General features: G+C 37.4%; 1 protein-coding gene across 11 annotated transcripts in view; it reads right to left on the bottom strand.

The window, feature by feature from the left end:
• The window catches only part of LOC129532222 (protein FRG1-like), a 55,235-nt gene that overhangs the window by 15,894 nt on the left and 18,284 nt on the right, over window positions 1-21,057 (bottom strand). For 10 of the 11 annotated variants that reach the window (XR_010129557.1, XM_063694768.1, XM_055380772.2 and 7 more), the window contains 3 exons: window positions 19,438-19,539; window positions 16,156-16,247; window positions 15,137-15,247 (listed from right to left, as the gene is read on the bottom strand). Coding sequence is in view for 10 of the 11 variants with exons in the window: in XM_063694768.1 (XP_063550838.1) it covers window positions 15,137-15,247; window positions 16,156-16,247; window positions 19,438-19,539 (305 nt within the window). In the remaining variant the exon portion in view is untranslated. Of the gene's footprint in view, window positions 1-8,191; window positions 13,964-15,136; window positions 15,248-16,155; window positions 16,248-19,437; window positions 19,540-21,057 lie in introns of those variants that run through there. The other variant, XM_063694769.1, reaches the window with a different exon arrangement.

The raw sequence follows: 21,057 nt of genomic DNA, 5'->3' as shown, positions 1-21,057 counted from the left end.
GTAAAATCAATATTGTGAAAATACCATACTGCCAAAAGCAATCTACAAACTCAATGCAATCCCCATTAAAGTACCAACATCAGTCTTCACAAAACTACAAAAATTCACATGGAACTAAAAAAGATATAGAAGGGACATACCTTAAGGTAATAAAAGCCTAGAACCAAAAAAGAGCCTGTATAGCCAAAGCAAGACTAAGCAAAAATAACAAATCTAGAAGCCGACTTCAAACTATACTAGAAGGCCATAGTCACCAAAACAGCATGGTACTGGTATAAAAATAGCCATATAGATCAATGGAACATAATAGAGAACCCAGAAATAAAGCCAAATACTTACAGTCATCTAATCTTCAACAAAACAAACAAAAACATAAAGCAGAGAAAGAATACCCTATTCAACAAATGGTGCTGAGATAAATGGCAAGCCACACATAGAAGAATGAAAGTGGATGCTCATTTCTCATCCTATTCAAAAATCAACTCAAGATGGATCAAGGACTTAAATCTAATACCTGAAACCATAAAAATTATAGAAGACAACATTGGAAAAACCCTTCTAGACATTGGCTTAGTCAAAGACTTCATGACCAATAACCCAAAAAGCAAAAGCAACTAAAACAAAGATAAATAGATGAGACTTAATTAAACTCAAAGGCTTCTGCGCAGTAAGAGAAATAATCAGCAGAGTAAACAGATAACCTACAGCGTGGGAGAAAATCTTTGCAATCTGTACTTCTGATTAAAGGACTAATACCCAGAATCTGCAAGGAACTCAAACAAACCAGCAAGAAAAACATCCCATCAAAAAGTGGGCTAAGGACATGAACAGACAATTCTCAAGAGAAGATAAGCAACTGGCCAACAAACACATGAAAATATGCTCAACATAACTAATTATCTGGGAAATGCAAATCAAAACCACAATACAATATGATACCCCTTCACTCCTGCAAGAATGGTCATAATCAAAAAATCAAAAACTAATAGATGTTGGCATGGATGTGGTAAAAAGGGAACACTTTTACACTTTTTGGAGGGAATGTAAGCTAGTACAACAGCTATGGAAAACAGTGAGGAGATTTCCAAAGAACTAAAAGCAGATCTATCATTTGATCCAGTAATTCCACTCCTGGGTACCTACTCAGAGGAAAATAAATCATTACATGAAAAAGATACTTGCACATGCATGTTTATAGCAGCACAATATGCAACTGGAAGAATTTGAAACCAGCCTAAATGCCCATCAATCAGTAAGTGGATAAAGAAAATGTGGTATAAATATTTACCACATGGAATACTACTCAGCCATAAGATGGAATGAAATAATGCATTCACAGCAACCTGGATGAAACTGGACACCATTATTCTAAGTGAAGCAACTTAGGTATGGAAAACCAAACATTGTATGTTCTCATTCATAAGTGAGAGCTAAGCTATGAGGATGCAAAGGCATAAGAATGATACAATGGTCTTCGAGGTCTCAGGGAAAGGCTGGCAGTGGTGGGGTGGGTGCAGTGAGGAATAAAACACTACACATTGGGTACAGTGTACACTGCTTGGGTGATAGGTGCAGCACAAATCTCAGAAATCGCCACTAAAGAACTTATTCCCGTAACCAAACACCACCTGTTTCCCAAAAACCTATTGAAATAAAAAAACCCATCATATTCCCCAAAAACCTATTGAAATAAAAAGAAAAATTAACCACAACATTAGGCATTGGGTACGAGGGCCTTAATGGATGGGAGCACTGCAGTCACATTACAGCAATCCACTGTGAAACACCATTTATTATTTGCAGGTTTAAGAACAGGCCAAATTCTACTGCTAAACCTTGAAGCAATAAGAATTATCACTCCTTCACTAATTAATTACGTCTTATATAATAAGTTTTATTTATTTGAAGTCACGTTGTAATTTATGTTGGACCATATTTGCTAATTTATCAAGATGGGGAGGCTGGGCACGGTGGCTCACACCTGTAATCCTAGCACTTTGGGAGGCCAAGGCAGAAGGATTGCTTAAGGCCAGAAGTTAGAGACCAGCCTAGGCAACATAGCAAGACTCCACTTCTATAATTTTTTTTTAATTGGCTGTGTTGGTGCATGCCTGTAATCCCAGCTACTTGGAAGGCTAAAATGGGAGGATTGCTTGAGCCCAGGAGTTCAAGGCAGCAGTGAGCTATGATTGTGCCACCACACTTCATTCAGCTGGGGTAGTGGAGCAAAACCTCATCTCTAAAAAAATGAAAAATGAAAAATAAATCAAATTAAAAAAAACAGGAGAGGGAGTTCTGTAAGGTTACATTTGGGGAAGTCAATGTGTAAGTGCAAATGATTTAATATCAATTTGTTACTCATTAGGACAGAGCATCCAAGTCCCCTAGGGACAAAGGTTTCTATGACTACGGGAAATTCAGTCAAGGTAACAAATGTGAGGTATAAATATGTGTCCTCTATTCTATATGCAGTTACTCTGCTAGGATTAGGGGATGCAATTGTTTAAATTTAGTGAAATCTCAGGTATAACAAAGTTTGAGCTCCAGTATTGATTAAGATTGTGAAGGTATGCCAATTGGTAGATTTCAGCAGATGTTAAAAGTGATTCAGAATATATGCTGGAGAGTTACAAATACCAATCAGCACCCTTTCATCTTTGGACTGTATAAATTGTTTTAGAAAATAGTACATTTCCAGTTAGGTCAGATGATAGACTTCCGTTTTAATTTAAATTATGTTTTTGTGCATATCCAAGTTCCTTCCCTTCCTTCCTTCTTTCCATCTTTCCTTCCTCTTTCCTTCCTTTCTTCCTTCCTGCCTTCCTTCCTTCCCTCTCTCCTTCCTGCCTTCCCTCCCTCCTTCCTTCCCTCTCTTCCTTCTTTCCTTCCTTCCTGCCCTCCTTCCCTCTCTCCTTCCTTCCTTCATTCCTTCCTTCCCTCTCTCCTTCCTTCCTTCCTTCCATCCCTACCTCCCTCCCTACTTCCTTCCTTCCTTCCCTCTCTCCTTCCTTCCCTCCTTCCTTCCTTCCCTTTCCCTCATTTTTTTTTTGCCGCTGGATATGGGGAAGATTGTTCTCTTTCCCACTCATATTTATAATTTCTTTCTTTGAAACAGCCCAAAATCAGTGTCTTCAGAGTTAAGGTCCTCCTTGTGAGAAGATTGTGTGGTTTAAGAACCCTAGACTTAAGTCAGGTTTGGATTTATCCCTTCTCTGTGCCTCAGGGGTACCGCAGGTGTCTTTTCCTATAACCCTGGGAATTAGATCTTTGTTGCGGCAGAACCATAAGTCACAGAGCGATGCAGTACAACCAGCCCACAATTCAGGGGTCAGTGGATTGAAATCATCTTCTGCTACGGCTCCACCTGGTTCTTCCAGGACTTCTCTCCCCCCGTTTTTTTCCCTTTCAGGGTGTTGAAACTTTAGTGGTATATACATTGCCTCATAATCAGTCAAAACTCCCTTTATCCCACATCATGGATTAAAGAAAACATTGCCAGGAGCCCTTCACTCTTCTAGAAGGACTTAATTTGATAGGTCCTTTTTCCATGGTTTAGAATAAAAGAGGTAATAACTAGAAATATCTCCCTCATAATAGGCTCTACAGCAAATTCTACTTTAAAGGCTGTTGTTCGTGTGTTTAACTGTGGTTGCCCTTAATGTTTTTGTCATCCACAGACAATTGTGGACTCATTTTGGTCCTCTTTAAATGATGGTTTTATAATCAGCTATAAAATTTAACAGATGCCCTTAAATGCAGGATTCTGATTAATAACGCTGGAGATTGTGACATTAGAATAGAGGGAAAACTTTCAAATAGAAGAGTGAATGGTGTTTGGTCTACTTTGGACTGTATTTTTATAAATATGTTATTAGTATGTGTTCCAAAATTATTGGAAACTTCTATAGAAATGTAATCCCCAGTGTCGGAGATGGGGCCTGCTGGGAGGTGGCTAGTCCATGGGACCAGTTTCCAGTGGTTCCTAGTGTCGGAGACGGAGCCTGCAGGAAGGTGGCTGGTCCATGGGAGCAGCCTCCAGTGGTTCCCACTGTCGGAGATGGGGCCTGCTGGGAGGTGGCTGGTCCATGGGAGCAGTTTCTAATGGATAAGCATAATCCCCCTAGCGCTGCTCTTGTGATAGAGTTCTCATGAGATCTTGGTTAAAGTGTATAGGACCTTCCAACTCTCTCTCTTCCTCCTGCTCTTGCTTTCCCTTCCACCATGATTGTTAAGTTTCCTGAGGCCTCCCCAGAAGCTGAGCAGATGTCAGTATCATGCTTGCTGTACAGGCTGTGGAACTGTGAGCCAATTTTCAGCACTCTTCTGTTTTCTTTTTATTTTATTTTATTTTTTAAATTTTATTTTAAGTTAAAGGATACATGTGCAGGAGATGCAGGTTTGTTACGTAGGTAAACGTGCACTATGATGATTTGCTGTACCTATCAACCCACCGCCTAGGTGCCTAGGTATTAAGCCCCACATGCCTTAGCTATTTATCCTGATGCTCTCCCTCCCCGTCCCCACTGACAGGCCCCAGTGTGTGTTGTTCCCCTCCCTGTGTCCAGGTGTTCTCATTATTCAGCTCCCACTTATGAGTGAGAACATGCGGTGTTTGGTCTTCTGTTCCTGTATTAGTTTGCTGAAGATGATGGTTTCCAGATTCATTTATGTCCCTGCAAAAGGCATGATCTCATTCCTTTTTGTGGCTGCACAGTATTGCACGGCGTGTATGTACCACATTTTCTTTATCCAGTCTATCACTGATGGGCATTTGGATTGATTCCATGTTTTTCCTAATGGGAATAGTGCCACTATAAACATACGCGTGCATGCATCTTTATAATAGAATGATTTATAGTCCTTTGGATATATTCCCAGTAATGGGATTTCTGGGTCAAATGGTATTTCTGGTTCTAGATCCTTGCAAAATTGCCAAACTGTCTTCCACAATGATTGAACTAATTAACATTCCTACCAACAGTGCAAAAGTTTTTATTTCTCCACAGCCTTGCCAGCATCTATTGTTTCTTTTTTATTATTATTATAGTTTAAGTTTTAGGGTACATGTGCACAACGTGCAGGTTTGTTACATATGTATACACGTGCCATGCTGGTGTCCTGCACCCATTAACTCGTCATTTAGCATTAGGTATATCTCCTAAGGCTATCCCTCACCCCTCACCCCACCCCACAACAGTCCCCAGAGTGTGATGTTCCCCTTCCTTTGTCCATGTGTTCCCATTGTTCAATTCCCACCTATGAGTGACAAAATGCAGTGTTTGGTTTTTTGTCCTTGTGATAGTTTGCTGAGAATGATGGTTTCCAGCTTCATCCATGTCCCTACAAAGGACATGAACTCATCATTTTTTATGGCTGCATAGTATTCCATGGTGTATCTGTGCCACATTTTCTTAATCCAGTCTATCATTGTTGGACATTTGTGTTGGTTCCAAGTCTTTGCTATTGTGAATAGTGTCACAATAAACATATGTGTGCTTGTGTCTTTATAGCAGCATGATTTATAGTCCTTTGGGTATATACCCAATAATGGGATGGCTGGGTCAAATGGTATTCCTAGTTCTAAATCCCTGACGAATCACCACACTGACTTCCACAATGGGTGAACTAGTTTACAGTCCTACCAACACTGTAAAAGTGTTCCTATTTCTCCACATCCTCTCCAGCACCTGTTGTTTCCTGACTTTTTAATGATCGCCATTTTAACCGGTGTGAGATGATATCTCATTGTGGTTTTGATTTGCATTTCTCTGATGGCCAGTGATGATGAGCATTTTTTCATGTGTTTTTTGGCTGCATAAATATCCTCATTTGAGAAGTGTCTGTTCATATCCTTTGCCCACTTTTTGATGTTTCTGTTTGTTTGTTTGTTTGTTTGTTTTGTCAGTTTGTTTGAGTTCATTGTAGATTCTGGATATTAGCCCTTTGTCAGATGAGTAGGTTGCAAAAATTTTCTCCCATTCTGCAGGTTGCCTGTTCACTCTGATGGTAGTTTCTTTTGCTGTGCAGAAGCTCTTTAGTTTGATTAGATCCCATTTGTCAATTTTGGCTTTTGTTACCATTGCTTTTGGTGTTTTAGACATGAAGTCCTTGCCCATGCCTATGTGTTGAATGGTGTTGCCTAGGTTTTCTTCTAGGGTTTTTATGGTTTTAGGTCTAACATGTAAGTATTTTATCCACCTTGGATTAATTTTTGTATAAGGTGTAAGGAAGGGATCCAGGTTCAGCTTTCTACATATGGCTAGCCAGTTTTCCCAGCACCATTTATTAAATAGGGAATCCTTTCCCCATTGCTTGTTTTTGTCATGTTTGTCAAAGATCAGATGGCTGTAGATAAGTGGCATTATTTCTGAGGGCTCTGTTCTGTTCCATTAATCTATGTCTCTGTTTTGGTACGTGTACCATGCTGTTTTGGTTACTGTAGCCTTGTGGTATAGTTTGAAGTCAGGTAGTGTGACGCCTCCGGCTTTGTTCTTTTGGCTTAGGATTGACTTGGCAATGCGGGATCTTTTTTGGTTCCATATGAACTTTAAAGTGGTTTTTTCCAATTCTGTGAAGAAAGTCATTGGTATCTTGATGGGGATGGCATTGAATCTATAAATTACCTTGGGCAGTATGGCCATTTTCACGATATTGATTCTTCCTACCCATGAGCATGGAATGTTCTTCCATTTGTTTGTATCGTCTTTTATTTCATTGAGCAATGATTTGTAGTCCTCCTTGAAGAGGTCCTTCACATCCCTTGTAAGTTGGATTCCTAGGTATTTTATTCTCTTTGAAACAATTGTGAATGGGAGTTCCCTCATGATTTGGCTCTCTGTTTGTCTTTTATTGGTGTATAAGAATGCTTGTGATTTTTGTACATTGATTTTGTATCCTGAGACTGCTGAACTTGCTTATCAGCTTAAGGAGATTTTGGGCTGAGATAATGGGGCTTTCTAGATATACAATCATGTCATCTGCAAACAGGGACAATTTGATTTCCTCTTTTCCTAATTGAATACCTTTTATTCCCTTCTCCTGCCTGATTGCCCTGGCCAGAACTTCCAACACTATGTTGAATAGGAGTGGTGAGAGAGGGCATGCCTGTCTTGTGCCAGTTTTCAAAGGGAATGCTTCCAGTTTTTGTCTATTCAGTATGATATTGGCTGTGGGTTTGTCATAGAGAGCTCTTATTATTATGAGATATGTTCTATCAATACCTAATTTATTGAGAGTTTTTAGCATGAAGTGTTGTTGAATTCTGTCAAAGGTGTTTTATGCACCTATTGAGATAATCATGTGGTTTTTGTCTTTGGTTCTGTTTATATGCTGGATTACATTTATTGATTTGCGTATGTTGAACCAGCCTTGCATCTCAGGGATGATGCCCACTTGATCATGGTTGATAAGCTTTTAGATGTGCTGCTGGATTTGGTTTGCCAGTATTTTATTGAGGATTTTTGCATCAATGTTCATCAAGGATATTGGTCTAAAATTCTCTTTTTTGGTTGTGTCTCTGCCAGGCTTTGTTATCAGGATGATGCCGGCCTCATAAAATGAGTTAGGGAGGATTCCCTCTTTCTATTGATTGGAATAGTTTCAGAAGGAATGGTACCAGTTCCTCCTTGTACCTCTGGTAGAATTCGGCTGTGAATCCGTCTGGTCCTGGACTTTTTTTGGATGGTAAGCTATTGATTATTGCCACAATTTCAGCTCCTGTTATTGGTCTATTCAGAGATTCAACTTCTTTCTGGTTTAGTCTTGGGAGGGTGTATGTGTTGAGGAATTTATCCATTTCTTCTAGATTTTCTAGTTTAGTTGCCTAGAGGTGTTTGTAGTATTCTGATGGTAGTTGATATTTCTGTGGGATCGGTGATGATATCCCCTTTATCATTTTTTATTGCACCTGTTTGATTCTCCTCTCTTTTCTTCTTTATTAGTCTTGCTAGCGGTCTATCAATTTTGTTGATCTTTTCATAAAACCAGCTCCTGGATTCATTAATTTTTTGAAGGGTTTTTTGTGTCTCTATTTCCTTCAGTTCTTCTCTGATATTAGTTATTTCTTGGCTTCTGCTAGCTTTTGAATGTGTTTGCTCTTGCTTTTCTAGTTCTTTTAATTGTGATGTTAGGGTGTCAATTTTGGATCTTTCTTGCTTTCTCTTGTGGGCATTTAGTGCTATAAATTTCCCTCTACACACTGCTTTGAATGTGTCCCAGAGATTGTTATGTTGTGTATTTTTTTTTTTAAGGCAGAGTCTTGCTCTGTCGCCCAGGCTGGAGTACAGTTGCTCGATCTCAGTTCACTGCAACCTCCATCTCCCAGGTTCAAGCGATTCTCCTGCCTCAGCCTCCTGATTAGCTGGGATTACAGGTGCCTGCCACCACACCCAGATAATTTTTGTATTTTTAGTAGAGATGAGGTTTCACCATGTTGGCCAGGCTTGTCTCAAACTCCTGACCTCATGTGATCCACCCGCCTCAGCCTCCCAAATTGCTGGGATTACAGTTGTGAGCCACCGTGCCCTGCCTGTTTCTTGTATTTGTTGATGAAAATCTGTTATTGACAGGCACCCGGCCTGTTTCTTGTATTTTATGATGAAAATCTATTATTGACAGTAAGTAAAATTTTGGTTCTCAAAACATTTGATGTCTTATTTCTTTTTTTGAACATGGGTTTTGCTAAAAAAAGGCCAGGCATTTTGAAACTTGATTTTATTGTCATGTTCTCATTTTGAAATTCATCTTATTGTTTGTACGAATTGGCAGCCGTATGTGGGAAATTTCAGTTTTGCATATTTTCAAATTATTTTCATTTTTACATCAGAGATTTTGAACAGATGCTATACGAAAGTATTCATGTATTTATTCAACAAAATTTAGTGCTGGTTATGTTGCAAGCACTTAGTGAACCTCATGCTGTACGTGCCTCAGATACTTTTGTGAATGTAATGGCAACATCAAAAACTTTGTCCTTATGCACCTTATAAACCTTTAATTTCAAGGCATGTTGATGAGTAAGCATCTGCTATAACATACTTTCATTGTCATTTAATTAACCATTATTTGGGTATACCTTATATTAAAACTGATTATTAAAAACTGGAAAATATTTAACACATCTTCATCTTGCCTTTTTCCTTAACATATGTAGATCAAGGGAGTCACTGAGAATCAATTTTAGGGATAGTTATAAAAATGATAACTTTGCAATATAACTTTGTCCTCAATGTAATAACTGGAAAAAATAATTTACGTTTCAAAGGCTTTAATCTTTGTATTTTTTTTGAAAAGGAGCCTTCACCGAGAGTCTTTAAAAATTCTTGCTCTGTCCTACAGTAGAGACTGATAGACTCATGGATATGGTCCTCTAATGGATCTGTACCACCTCAGTTCTCTGATTGTCGCCCTCCTGTGGTGAAAATTCAAGCTTATTTTCATTTCATGTTTAGGATGTAGTATGTTCTTGCTGGGAAAAAATGATGTTTCTTGAGAAATAAGTGCCTTCAGTATCACTGTGTGTCACTTAATAAATATGACTAATATCTACTTTTACCAATAGCTGCAATTTGATCCTTAAAGAGCCATCTTTAAATTATACTTTTTCTTTGGTTAAAGAAATTATAGTAGACATTAATTATTTTTACATAATTTTCTTATGTGGACAGCCATTCTTAGAACTAAAACTTTCAGATGTTTATATCACAAGTACAATTATTATTTATTATTATTAATGTCAGTAGCCAAATGTAATCAACTGTCTTCCTTTTACTTCCTTTTTTGAATCAAAATGTTACACTTATACAAGCAGGAGCAACAGCTCTATATCTGGATCACTGCAGTGCCTAGAAGATACAACAGCACAATTTACAAATCCAAATTTCCAGGAAGTCTCTGCACATACCTCTAGTACAAAAGATGCTTCAGAGACTAGAGGGTCAGAGGGCAAAGAGAGGAAATATTCAACTCCCAGTTCAGGTCAAAAGGGAAGAAAGCCTGGTGTTGAAAGAAATCCAAGAGTGACTGTATCTGCAACTCGCTCCTTTCTGTAAAGAATTCATGGTGTTTTACTTAAAATATTTGCTCTTATGATGGTCAATAATATTAATAGTTATGCTTTGTAAAAGAATTTATTCTTTACTTATAATTAATGGATCATTCTAAGTTATTATAAGTTTAGTTGCTATAGTAAGATGATGTGAAAGATTTGTTTCCTGTTAAATGTTTCTGGGATCTTTGCTTTATTTTTATGTTATGATCTGTGCTTCCAAAGTTGAGCTGTAATTTTGTTTATACAAATGTAGAATAAAGCCTAAGTATGGGGAGAAAAATAAAAGCTAGAGTTTTCCTTTCAGCTATAGAACAGTCATTTATTTCTATAAATGTTCTTTATGTAGCTTTCCTAGTTCCACATTTAAAAGGATAAATATGGGGATCTACACAGGTCTCAGTAAATAATAGTTCTTGATTAATAATGCATTTATTATAAAGCTTCAAGTTTAAAGTAGAATTTTGCTCAGCCTACATATCTTTTATGGTCAGGCTGCTATAATTATGTAATACCCAGTTAAATTTCAATTTCAGATAAATAAGGAATAATATTTTACTATAAGCATGTCCCAAATATTGTATGGGATGTACTTACACTGAAAAAAGTATTTGTTTATCTGAAATTTAAAATAAACTGGGCATGCTATATTTTCTGTGGCAACCTGTTTTATAGAGAACAGAGTAAGTCAGCTAAATTTTAGAAGACTTAACCCTAACCTGGTGTTCTAGGTCTTTCCTTTTTGTAATTATTATTATTATTTGGAGTCAGGGTCATGCTCCATCACCCAGGCTGGAGTGCAGTGGCACAATCACAGTGCCCTGCAGCCTTGAACATCTGGGCTCAAGTGATTCTGGCACCTCTGCCTTTGCCTCCCAAGTAGCTAGTACCACAGGTATGTGGGCCCAGCTAATTTTTTTTTTTTTTTTTTCTCATAGAGACAGGGTCTCCGGCTGGTCTGGAACTCCTGGGCTCAAGCAATCCTCCCACCTCTGCCTTTACTTTCCAAATAGCTGAGACCACAGGCACACGCCACCACCAAACCCAGCTTATTTTTTATCAGGTTGCTGCAAGAGTAATTGCGGGTTTTGCCATTGAAAGTAATGGCAAAACCCGCAATTACTTTTTGCACCATGCTAATAATTTTTTGTGGAGACAGGGTCTTGCCCTGTTGTCTAGGCTGGTTTCCAACTCCTGGGCTCGAGTGACCCTCCTGCCTTGGCCTCTAAAAGTTCTGGGATTACAGATGGAAGCCACTGCACCAAGCTACTTTGTATAATTTTTAACATAAACATAAATATTTTGAGAAATAGAAATGTTAAAACCATTGGAGGAAAATATATTGTAAAGTATAAAATAGAAAAGAAATCAAACAAAATACAACAAATACAACAAAAAATTATCAAAATTTTCAGACGAACAAAACAAAATCTAGTTTTTCAATCTTCATAATTCAATCCCATTATATCAAACAGATAAAGAAACAAATTCAAAGAAAAAGGCAATCAATAGAGACTGACCTCGAGATGACCCAGTTGTTGGAATTAGTGTGGATTTTTAAAGTAGTTATTGTAATTCTTACTAAAATCAAAATCCCCAAAACCCTTAAAATAAATGGATAGGAAATCACAGCAGAGAAGAAGAAACTACAATAATAACAGGCTCAAGTGGAAATTCTAGAAGTGAGAAAGTTTTCAAAATTAAAAAATAATAATCAGTTGTGTTCAGGAGCAGCTTGGAGGTGGAAAAGAGTCAATGAACCTTAAAATACAATTGAAATGATTCAATCTGAAAAATGCGAGCAGTCATAGATTGGGGTGAGGGAGCTTTTCCTTTGGTTAATGCTTTTAGGTAATCTTGGTTTTGATAAGATTACTAGACTGATCCAGCAGGGGCATGCTAAGCCAGAGTTTATCTTGGTTTCAGTAGTGCTTTAAACAAAACTCATATCCTTGTGTACAAGATGGAAGAAGAGTGGACCAGATGACAATATTTAGATGCAGTCATTCTTAACCTCCGTTGCTCTCCCAGTGGTCTAGCTGGGGTTTGTATAAAGTGGAATGGGAGGAATAGGGAAGGAGCCCACACCTACTCTCTCCCCTTGTCCACTTGTCCTGCTTCACTAGTGGATAAAGTCCACGGGAACAGGCAAGTTATTTTAAATCTGTATCTTCTGTTTTCAAGATCTGTAATCAGTTCTGCTCACTGGACTGGGGACAGGAACCAAGGGAACATGAGGGTGAATGGGTTGACATGGAGTCCAGGAACACACTGTGCCTACATGCAGAATGTTTGTGCCAGGAAAGCCAGTCAGCAGGCAGATGGTCTCAGGTACCAAGCTAGTGTTGGGAAGCAAGATTCAGTCTCTTGAAGGCGGTGTTCCTCATTCTGTGGCTTGTATCACTTGCTCAGAATGACCTGGAGTACTTGTTAAAATGCAAATTTTGAGCCCAATCCTAGACCTCCTAAGCCTGTATCTCTACGGATAGGTCTCAGTAGTTGATATTGGAAACGCGCAGGTTCCTAGGAGATACTTATGCATATAGATTTGAACTGTTGTGTTTAAGGGTTAGGGAGCTGGCAAAAGCAAGGAATAGATGAAGCCCTTGGGTGGGAAGGCTCCATAACCTTGGCACTGTTAGCATTCTGGGCTGAACAGGATTCTGCCACATGCTTCGCAGCATCCCTAGCCTCTACTCTCTAACACCGTATTCCAGTTGGGAAAACCAAAAATGTCCCCTGGGAGGCAAAATAGTCACCAGTTGGGAACCGGAACCACTGCTTTGTGGGATCAGAGTGGTTACTTTATTCTCAATCCAAGGATCAGAACACGTGATGAGAGAAAGTCCAGCTATTGGAACTGGAGTGCCAAGTTGAAGCTAGACCTACAACAAAAGCTCCAAAAGCTCCTTTATAGGGCTGATCGCATGCCTCAGCTACCTAGCTTGTACAGATGCCATGTAACTCTAGATTTGGTGACAGAAGGAATTTAAAGGCTAGAACTAGATAGGGTCTTTCAGGTTAGGCCAGCACACAACGTGGACTTTTGACATCATCCAGATGCTTGAACCAAACTCAGTCCTGAGGCAGAATTTTCCGTGGCATCTGATACACAGCCTGGATTTGAAGCACTCACTGGGATTAGATGCCACGGGAATATTGTGTTTAGGAACTCTGAAAGAGACAGGCTTCAACAAAGCAGACCTAAGCAACACGTAGCGTCTGAACTTCTTTATCAGCTTCCATTCCAGCCCACGAGGACAAAAGCATCACATACATATCCACTGTGGCAAACCTGTCCTCAGTAGGGAGTTTCCCCAGTACTACTCTCCCCTCTGTTCTGAGCCTACTTGCTCCTTTGTAATGTTTCCACTTTCTGTCCCACTCCCTAATAGATGATTTGTCCTCTCTGTCCAGCCTCCTAGTTCTGATATTTGGATTGCCTGTGATCTGGGTAGTACTTAGGAGGTAGAATCAAAGCCCTGTTGATTGGATTGGGAGTTTCTAACTTCCTATGAAAGGCACTGATTAAGCATCTATTGTTTAAAGTAAAGGAAGATTATGATCCATTAAGAAAGATTCCACAAGTAGCGCAGGAAGAATCAGTTTCTAGTACACTTCATGCTTCAGGACAGGAAATCCAGGAAAAAATTCTGTGGTATGTTCAATGTGTACTGTAAGTTTCATTTCCATGTGAAAAACTGTAGTTAGCTAGAAAGTATATCCATGAAGAATCCTGATTAAACTTGTTTAATCCTGGTTAAACTAGCTACTAGCTAAACAATAATTTCACAACAACTCAAGAACTCTGTAAAAGCATTTCCTCTGAATATTTTATTCAGAAAGAAACACAAAAAGATAAGACAGAAACAAAAATCCCAGTCATCTGCAGTATCTGTCGGATTTCAATTTGGTTCTCTTGTTTAAATAAAGAAAAATAGTAAAATTAATCTATGTAAAGCATGCCATATATATTCAACTGCTACTAAATATAAAAACCTTTAAAACTGTGTGTTCAATTTTGGTTATTGTATTACCACAACACTTATATTAAAATATGTATACTTTTAAATTTGGTTTCCATAAAAAATGGATTCTAATCTTATAAAAGTTATTTCCTAATATTCAATAAATGTTGCCTAAGGGCTTTTCAATTCAAATAGCAATTTTAATGATTCTGGAATTTAAGGGTGCTCTAAATTTCCATTTAACAGGGTGAGAATGCTGTATTATTACACATGAAAAAAGTTACAGGACATAGAGCTTATTCCGTTTTAGAGTCCACATCCTGGTTATATTTTATATCCTCTTCTTGATTTCTTACAACTAGATACATATTCATTTGCTCAGCTGGAAAAAATTCTTAACAATATTTACTGACTTTAGGTATGAACTCTACCAGCTAGTTAACAGGAAATATGTAATTAAACATTGCCTTTATCAAGTAATGTAAAAAAAAGGGTAAGAGTAACTTTGCAACATAGGACTTGAATGAGCAGCTGGTGATTATCAAAATCTGGCACTTAATTGATTTATACTTGTACACTCACAGCTAAACGTCTCTACCTGTTTTTCTATGTTGTAAATCTAGGACATCACTTATCTACATAGGAAGAGTAATAAATATTAATAATGTGCTATGATAAACATCCAGCACTCTTCCAAATCTTACAATAAAACTGCTTCAATTTCACTTATTTAGCTTTTATACTTAGTTTTTTAGTTGATCTATGCTTATTTTAAGGAACCTGAACTACTCTAACAGAATCCACATAATTTTTATACTAGTCAAACTGCTTGTTTCTAACTCTGGTTCTAATAGTTATAAAAAGATAATGATAAATTTATGAAGTAGATACAGTCAAACCTGAATTTCTTAAAGTATATACTTAGAGTCGGTTATAATTTTTAGATATTCTTTCTTGACAGTCTTTCCCAAACTCATGATGTCCTCTCTAGGTAATATTGCCACACTCATAAATTAGAAATAAAGATAAAAATGTGAAAACTACAGTAATTTAAGAGGATATAGGTTTTCTACATGCCATTTCTATTGGCTACTGAAAATAGTGAAAATAAGTAAATAGCTACCTGTCCAGAAGCGTTTCATGCAAAAATCCATCTTTCTGAGCCTTTTTAAGAATTTTACCATCTTCTTTACTTATTTTAAGTTTGTGGTCTTGGAAGCTCTGAAATTTCTTTCTGCAAAGAAAATGTCTTCATTGAAAAATACCTCAAACTCTGATTATACATATTCACTATTAAATTTATAAATACTGTTAATTTCTTTTTCACTTATTAAAAAAGTTTAATTGTAGGCCAGGCGCAGTGGCTCACGCCTGCAATCCCAGCACTTTGGGAGGCCAAGGCAGGCAGATCACTCAAGGTCACGAGTTCGAGAACAGCCTGGCCAACATGGTGAAACCCCGTCTCTACTAAAAATACAAAAATTGGCCGAGGGTAGTGGCTTGCGCCTGTAGTCCCAGCTACTCAGGAGGCTGAGGCAGGAGAATCACATGAACCTGGGAGGTGGAGGTTGCGATGAGCCGAGATCATGGCACTGCACTCCAGTCTGGGGGACAGAGTGAGACTCCGTCTTGGGGGAGAAAAAAAAAGTCTAGTTGTATTTTTTTTTTAATAAGCTGGAGATTTTGAACAACGAGATGAACTTTGTGACCTCTCAAGAGGAGGGCCACTCATTGACTGGGTAGCACAAGGCCCCACTTCTATTAGGGCATGCTGGCTGGAGTCCCCTGTGTCCTGGCCATAGCACAGCCTTTGACTGGCATCACGCCCATTCTATGAATGAATAGAGAGATTGACTAACCCGAGTGACTAGCTTTGGGAGCTGGTAGGATGATTAGGAAAACTGAACCCTCAAGAAAAGAAAAGCTTTTAGCTCAGTGCTCTGTCCTAGAGGCTACATTGTGTTGCCTCTTCTTGTCCATCAGTTTTCATTTTTTCAGACAGGGTCCTGTCTCAGCCTCCTGAGTAGCTGGGCCTACAGGCATGCACCACCATCCCCAGCTAATTAGGTAATTTATTTTGAAAGCACTTTGAGAAGCACTTGACTGTCAAATCTTTAGGTCTAAAAGGAAAAGCATACATACACATAATTGATTTCACATTGTTTTACATTTCCTTTGTCTTCTTCTGGAATGTCATCTTTTTTCTTGGTTTCTCTTTCAGCACAGGATCTAATCTAGATATTGGAAAAGAGAATCCAGTGGGTTATATGTTTATCTTCCACCTTCCCCACTTTATGTATCACATAAGAACATTCAAGATGATTTCTTATGCAGAAGAAAAAATTAACTGAGCAACTATAATCAGAAAAAGACAGGTTCTGGCTATGTGTTTTTACTTCATATATATAATCTATATGAGTAAGTGCTATCACGTGCTTCCTCCACAGCCCTTGTGTCAGAAACACTACAGACAAAATTATTTCAGAAACATTTTACACATCAGATCCTGCTAGGCAATAAAGCAATCATTAACTAATTTAATTTTGTCCTCCAAGTGAATAAACTAGGATCAATTTATCCCTAGTAGACAAGTGTTCATTTGATCAGATTGAAAGCTTAATAGCTATTTTACATTGCACAGACTATTACCAAAGTATTAAAACTTTTAACATTACACAACTTGTTATTAATTGATTGGAACCCACCTCTTTTACTGGCTTCTTATATTCTCCTAAGTTTGGATAGATGTTTACTATCACATGTCATAAGTTAATTGATCTGCATTCAACAATTAGGATCGCCCACAGAACAGGCAATTGGCAATGGTAAGGACTCATGTCTCCTAAGGGATCTCTGTGGCCAGAGTCCAGTTCCAGAGCTGCTTAGAAAGTGATGACAAATAACGTGTTTGTGCCAATGACATCTTTGTGACAGTTTTGATTAGAGGGGTCCCAGACCTGAAAACATTCTCTGCTAGGGCCTGTAACACAATGCTACCCTTAGTAAGAGGGATCTGTGTTCTGGTAGATAAGGCAAGGTCATAAAGGTGAAGGGCTGACAGAGATTAGGAGAGCCTGCAATTAAATGGTATGAAAAGAGTCCTAAATAATCACTGTTCAGAGCTTCCAAGTACTTGACTAACCAAAGAGACCCAGAAAACTTTGTATTTCATCTGAAAATTGCTTTAAATAGTGAAAAACACAATCTCTGTGTAAGTATCTTTGTATCTTTGTATAAGTGCAAAGCACTGCACATATACTTGCAATTGTTGCCTTCAATAACACTTTTGTGATGATATCCAGATGAAAAATAAACATGATACAATAAAATATAAATAAACAAAATTAAATGTAACCACAAACCCATCTGCATTTCCTCAATGACCTGTTTACTGAGAAGCAATGTGCTATTAAATACTGAGAGTGGCCTCTGGAGTCAGCTGGGCCTGGGTACACATCCTGTCTTACCACACCTTGAAATAACTGTGATTTCCATGAACTGGCTGACAAAAACCACAAGGATGTAAGGAGGGTCAGAGGCTGTCTTCCTGTCTGTAAGGCTGAGCTTACATCCACCTCATAGGAGCATTATGGAAATTCAAGACTACAACGCATGTGCCAGATGCATGCAATGAAAAAATATAACATTTCACTTCTCTAACTGTAAGAAAAACCTACATTTTAGATTGAAATTATTTGAACTTTAGATTTGAAATTATCTGAAATCAAGACTATTCTAAAAAGAAAATCAAACATATGACTGGAAATCTAACATGAAGCACGTACAGAGAATTGATAGATGCTTTTAAATTACACTGGTAGTAGAGAAAAATGTAACATTAATTTTTATGCTCTAATTATAAGAACGAAGGGCATTTTAGAAAAGGCATTTGCCCCCTCTCTTAGAGCCTTCCACTCTGGCCCCCACAATGCCTTACAGAGCAAATCTGGGTCAGACTGGATGCAACCTGTGATTCCCAACAGAGACAAAAAAAGCAAGGTTCAGGATGCTCAGTACTGCGATGGAATGCCAAGACACAGAAAAGCCATGTGTCAAGAAGCGGGGAGTTATTCTTTAGACACATCCTGGTATATGTTTATCATTAAAGATCAGTGGCTTTTGTGAGTCTAAAAAATTAAGCCTTAAATGTTTTCATCACATTCCAATTAACTACCTGATTAATGTAGGTTATATTAACAGTATTATTTAGAATTTCACCTTGATATGAAGATGTCTGTATAACTTTTACAATGATGTAAAACAAAGAGTAGGATTAGGGAGGGCACAGGCCACTGGTGCAATAGATAACGCGTCTGACTATGGATGAGGGAATTTAGCCTGGAATAAGGAACTTTTATTTCCTGCTTAGTGATGCTCACAAATTTTAAAAATAAAATAAAAATCATGTTTTACGTGATTCATGTTTCTCCTAATGCAAAGAAGATGGGTACTATTAATAAAAATATTTTTTAAATGTAAGGGCTAAGGCCCCAGAAGTTCTGCTATGATTTTTTATGTTTCATAGAGTGATTATCATCACAGAAGCTCAAGCATTACATAAACAGAAATGCGTATACCCCGACCTGGTAATTCTGCTTCTGGAAATTTATCTTCAGGTCCACCCGCACATCTACAAATTGATGCATATTCAATGTTATGTACTGCAGCACTGTTTATAAGAGCAAAAGACTGGAAATAGCCCAAGTTTCCATCTGCAAAAGACTAAATAAATTAAGGTACATCCCTAAAATGGAATATTATGTGGCTGTTAAAAAAGAGAGAGAGAGAAAGAGAGGAAAAGCAAGAAAAAGAGAAAACTTTCTACATTCAAACTAATAGTAGAAAACTCTCCAAGATACAACTTTAAGGAAAAAAAATCAAAGTCGAGAAGGCTATAGAGGAGGCTGCCTTTAGTGTAAAACAGTTGAAAATTATAAATATATTCATATGTTTATAAAGAAATTTTAGGAGGCTATAAAAAAACAAAGGGAAAGAGGAACAGGAGCGGGGACACAGGTGAGTAAGATGCATGGCAGGCATATGTCTTCATCTTCATATGCTTTTATTTAAAAATGTTGGACCATGTGTACATGTTATCTATTTTAAAAATTAGATTTTAAAGTACAAGCAAGAAAACAAGAAAATGAAAGCTTAAAAAGAGCATGTGGAACTACCAGAAAAAGATACTGATCCATGGAGATAATGGCAAGGTAGCTCCTAGATGTACTGATTTCTCTACCACATTGTATAAACAAGCCATCAACTATGGGATTTATAATTAAAAATGACTCTATTTGAAACACCACAATATAAAAAGCTATTAACTAAATCTTTAAAATGACTGTAAATGATGACAACATTTTAAAGAGATACAGTCACATCGCATGTGTGAATGCAGTTATCTGTATAAAATGTCATCATTACCTTGATCATTTCTTCTTCTGCTGTTTTACTTTTTGCTTCTATGTCCCCTGCTTCACTGCATCTAATAAAGCAGCTACTTGAGGCCAACAAAGCCATTTTCCCCTAAGTGAAACAAAATAACAAAATAGCCATGAGGATACTTCTTGTAGAAGAAACATTAAGTGTTTAGACTGAATTAATTTTTCCTCCCTGATTTAAAAATCACAGAAAAGAACTTAGAGAAAAACCTGAAAAATATAATACAAGAACATATAGAAAAGGAAACCAAAATCACCTTTCATTTTACTATTCAAAGATTACCACAATAAACATTTGTAGCGTATCTTCCTAGTAGGACTATTCTAATTAGATGAGGTAGGACTGCTTCCTTTCTAAAAGATCTACTGAAGATAAAACTGATTTAGTTCTGTTTGAAAAATTAACTTTAAAGATGAGAACATAATTATGAATGCATACTTTATTCAAATATTAGCATTTTAAGTAAAATTTATTTTCTTCACAATTAGAAAACATGAAAAGGTATATACAATGCCTTTGGTGTTTTTAATTTAAGAATCAATGTCTGAGGGACTTTTGTGTGTGAAAATAAATATTCATATACATTTTTAGCTGTTTAATGTTTGATGTATTACACTGCTTTCTATTAAACAAAACTTTAAAAACTGATTTTCTTGTGTATCTAAATCTGGGTTATAAATTTGGTTAGCTTAACTCCCGTAACAAATATGATGTTTATTTTATAACTTGTATTTGGTTGATTCTTTTGGAAAACTTGGAATAGCATAACATTTAGACAAAATATTTATAAATACAATGATTACAAAATATGTTAACCTTATATCACATCTGGTTAAAAACGTGCTGATAACATGGATTTAATTTCTTAGTCAAGTCAAAAGGGCTGGGTGATCTCTCATCTGGATGGCTCCGGGTGAGCCCTGGAACATGGTGGTGGGGTCCAAGGTGATTTAAACCTGTGTCACAGATTATTCAGCTGAGTCCTTTTTGCAAGAGAGTTTTAAGACCCTCTTTCATTTAAATTTAAATTTTTGAAACTTAGTGTCCTTCCTAAAAATAAAATGAAATGAACTTTCCTAAAATGTTGTATTATTAGTACTATCTAAGTCTTCATCCTGGCCTTATGAAGTATTCGCATTTTCTACTGGTGTAACTTTTATTAGAAGCATCTCATCGTAACTAGTAGGATCATCTCAAAGGGGTTGCAGCACATTAGCAGGTAATGAAATCAATGTAGTGTTTCCTGAATGGTATTGGGTGGGTGGGGGGGAAAAGGAAAACACACAGACACACAGAGGAAAGGTAAAAGAGAATAAGAAATATTCTTATTCTCCAGGTGCATAACACATGGATAAGTAAGTATTGTTAAGTACAACTCTTGCTTCAGTTATACATATGTGTGTGCTGGGCTGCAATGTAAAAATGCATTTCTCAATGGATTGGGTCAAAATACTTTTCAAGTCACTGACTTAAGATTTTATCTTAGGGGATGAAGAAATTAGTCTAAGTGATTACCTCTTTCTGGTGGGATGTTTGTTTAATCTGTCATCTTAGAAAACACTGCTGAGTTCCTATTTTCAGTTCATTATTGTATACTACCAA

This window comes from Gorilla gorilla, chromosome 11 (genome assembly GCF_029281585.2).
Source record: "Gorilla gorilla gorilla isolate KB3781 chromosome 11, NHGRI_mGorGor1-v2.1_pri, whole genome shotgun sequence".
NCBI classification, from domain to species: Eukaryota; Metazoa; Chordata; class Mammalia; order Primates; family Hominidae; genus Gorilla; species Gorilla gorilla.
This window is presented reverse-complemented; position numbering and strand designations above follow the sequence as displayed.